The 2,809-nt window shown below is 54.0% G+C and overlaps 1 protein-coding gene across 4 annotated transcripts in view; it reads left to right on the plus strand.

Annotated features, from left to right (window-relative positions):
- Positions 1-2,809, plus strand: part of ZNF550 (zinc finger protein 550) — an 18,838-nt gene that overhangs the window by 12,753 nt on the left and 3,276 nt on the right. For 3 of the 4 annotated variants that reach the window (XM_010857678.1, XM_010857680.1, XM_010857681.1), the window contains one exon: positions 79-1,570. In XM_010857678.1, coding sequence (XP_010855980.1) covers positions 79-1,085 — 1,007 coding nt within the window. In that variant the 3' untranslated portion in view covers positions 1,086-1,570. Of the gene's footprint in view, positions 1-78; positions 2,322-2,809 lie in introns of those variants that run through there. The other variant, XM_010857679.1, reaches the window with a different exon arrangement.

Raw genomic sequence — 2,809 nt, forward strand, 5'->3', positions numbered from 1 at the left:
TTGTCCACTGAAGTGTTGCTTTAGTTCCTTCCCTGTTGCAGCACTAAAATCCGCCTTCATGTATCGGCTTCTTTCCAGGTGACAGACCAAAATGTCAGACCAGAGACTCAAGCAGTTCTCAGCCAGTTTTATCTGAGGAAGCCTTGCTCCAGGGAAGCCTGACTCTGGGATCTTCCTGGGACTCCAGGTTGGGGCGAGCCGGGGCTCCACAAGGGCTCTTGGAAACGCGGAGAGTTCCAGAGACGCCAGAGATGGATGCTGGCAAGGAGGCCCATCCGGGGAAGGTGAGCCTTGAGGATGACGGTTTAGGGGCAGGTGATGGTCTGCACTTAGGGGCGTTCCAGAAGAGCGTCTCTCAGGGGGATGTTCTCCATGAACGTGACCCACAGCGACCTGGAAAAGGCCCCCCCGCCCATCACCTCTACAAGTGCAAGCAGTGCGGGAAGGCTTTCAACAGGAAATGGTACCTCGTGCGCCACCAGCGGATTCACACGGGCATGAAGCCCTATGAGTGCAACGCGTGTGGGAAAGCCTTCAGCCAGAGCTCCACGCTGATCCGCCACTACCTCATCCACACCGGGGAGAAGCCATTCCAGTGCGCCGAGTGCGGCAAGGCCTTCAAGCGCAGGTCCTACCTCCGGCAGCACCAGCCGGCGCACACCGGGGAGAAGCCCTACACGTGCAGCCAGTGCCGCAAGGCCTTCACCCACCGCTCCACCTTCATCCGCCACCATCGGACCCACTCCGGCGAAAAACCCTTCGAGTGCAAGGACTGTGAGAAGGCGTTCAGCAGCCGAGCGCACCTCATCCAGCACTACGTCATCCACACTGGGGAGAAGCCCTACGAGTGCACGGAGTGCGCCAAGGCCTTCCGCTGCAGCTCGGAGCTGCAGCAGCACCAGCGCGTCCACACCGGCGAGAAGCCCTACAGCTGCACCCAGTGCGGCAAGGCCTTCCACCGGAGCACCTACCTCCTGCAGCACTCGGTCATCCATACGCCGGAGACGCCGTTCAAGTGCGCCCAGTGCGGCAAGGCCTTCAAGCGCAGGTCACACGTCCTGCAGCACCGGAGGGTCCACACTTGAGAAGGCGGCCTTCACCCGCCGCTCGCCCGTGGTCTCTAAGGACGAGGTCCAGGCTGGAGGGAAAAGTTCTTCCCAGCAGAGAACGCTGGAGAAGGCTTTTTGGTCCCCTCTTCAAACCCACAGGCGGTCACATGGGAGAGACGCCTGTGAACGCAGTAAATATCCGGGGCCTTCAGCCCCCGTCATGGGAGGATTCAGGCTGTAGAGAAACTCAGTGAGAAGCCTGGGCACCCGTGGGTCCCCCTCTGTCACCTTCAGAGCACACACCAGGAAGAGACAGCCTGCAGATAACCTGAGCCAAAGAGAAGGGTCTCCTTCCACCTGAGGTGGTGTAGTGAAGAGGAACCACGCAATCATTGCCTTGAGAAAACCTTCTGTGTCAGGTCATCCACCACTCGTGACGCTAGAGCCACGTCAGAACCTCACAGAGCTCGGGCTTTTCCTGTGACGAAGCATAGAGGGGACAAACTCAGGGGCGTTTTCAGGTACAGCAACCTCCAGCCCCGGGGCTCCCTTGGGTTTGCACTTAAGAGGCAATCTCAGCATTATGTTGAAAAGGAAAATAACAAGGCAACTCCCATGTGGTCCAGGGGTTGCGATTCTGTGCTTACTGCTCAGGGCGTGGATTCAATCCCTGGTCAGGGAACTAAGATTCTGCAAGCCCCACAGTGTGGCCAAAAAGAAAAATAGCAAGGAGGTGGAGGGGATGAAAAGGAAGACTATAAACATGAAAAGTGGAAGTGTTCGTCACTTAGTCATGTCAGACTCTTTGTGACCTCATGGGCTTCTCTGTCCATAGAATTCTCCAGACAAGAATACTAGAGTAGGTGGCCATTCCCTTCTCCAAGGGACCTTCCTGACCCAGGGATTGAACCCAGATCTCCTGCATTGCAGGCAGATTCTTTCCCATCTGAGCCACCAGGGAATCACAAACAAACAACAAAACTGCCTTTGCAAGTTCTTTCAACTTTCCTGCCAAGGCTGCTGCTGTTTTTGGTCAGTTCTGTTTTTGAGGGGCAGTACTTGGGAGAGAAAAAGGTTGCAGCCCTTTATTTTTATATGTTCACTGCTGTCCCCAGCCATTAGGCACTTAATTATTTGTGAGAAATATGAAGGCTTGAGTCATGAGCTACTTGAACTAGTAAGAAATTGGAATACTAAAAATATCATTCAGTTCAGTTCAGTCGCTCAGTCGTGTCCGACTCTTTGCAACCCCATGAATCGCAGCACGCCAGGCCTCCCTGTCCATCACCAATTCCTGGAGTTCACTCAGACTCACGTCCATTGAGTCGGTGATGCCATCCAGCCATCTCATCCTCTGTCGTCCCCTTCTCCTCCTGCCCCCAATCCCTCCCAGCATCAGAGTCTTTTCCAAGGAGTCAACTCTTCGCATGAGGTGGCCAAAGTACTGGAGTTTCTGCTTTAGCATCATTCCTTCCAAAGAACACTCAGGACCGATCTTCAGAATGGACTGGTTGGATCTCCTTGCAGTCCAAGGGACTCTCAAGAGTCTTCTCCAACACCACAGTTCAAAAGCATCAATTCTTCGGCGCTCAGCCTTCTTCACAGTCCAACTCTCACATCCATACATGACCACTGGAAAAACCATAGCCTTGACTAGACGCACCTTTGTTGGCAAAGTAATGTCTCTGCTTTTGAATATGCTATCTAGGTTGGTCATAACTTTCCTTCCAAGGAGTAAGTGTCTTTTAATTTCATGGCTG

The sequence above is a fragment of the Bison bison genome, unplaced genomic scaffold (genome assembly GCF_000754665.1).
Source record: "Bison bison bison isolate TAMUID 2011002044 unplaced genomic scaffold, Bison_UMD1.0 scf7180017864383, whole genome shotgun sequence".
Lineage (NCBI taxonomy): Eukaryota > Metazoa > Chordata > Mammalia > Artiodactyla > Bovidae > Bison > Bison bison.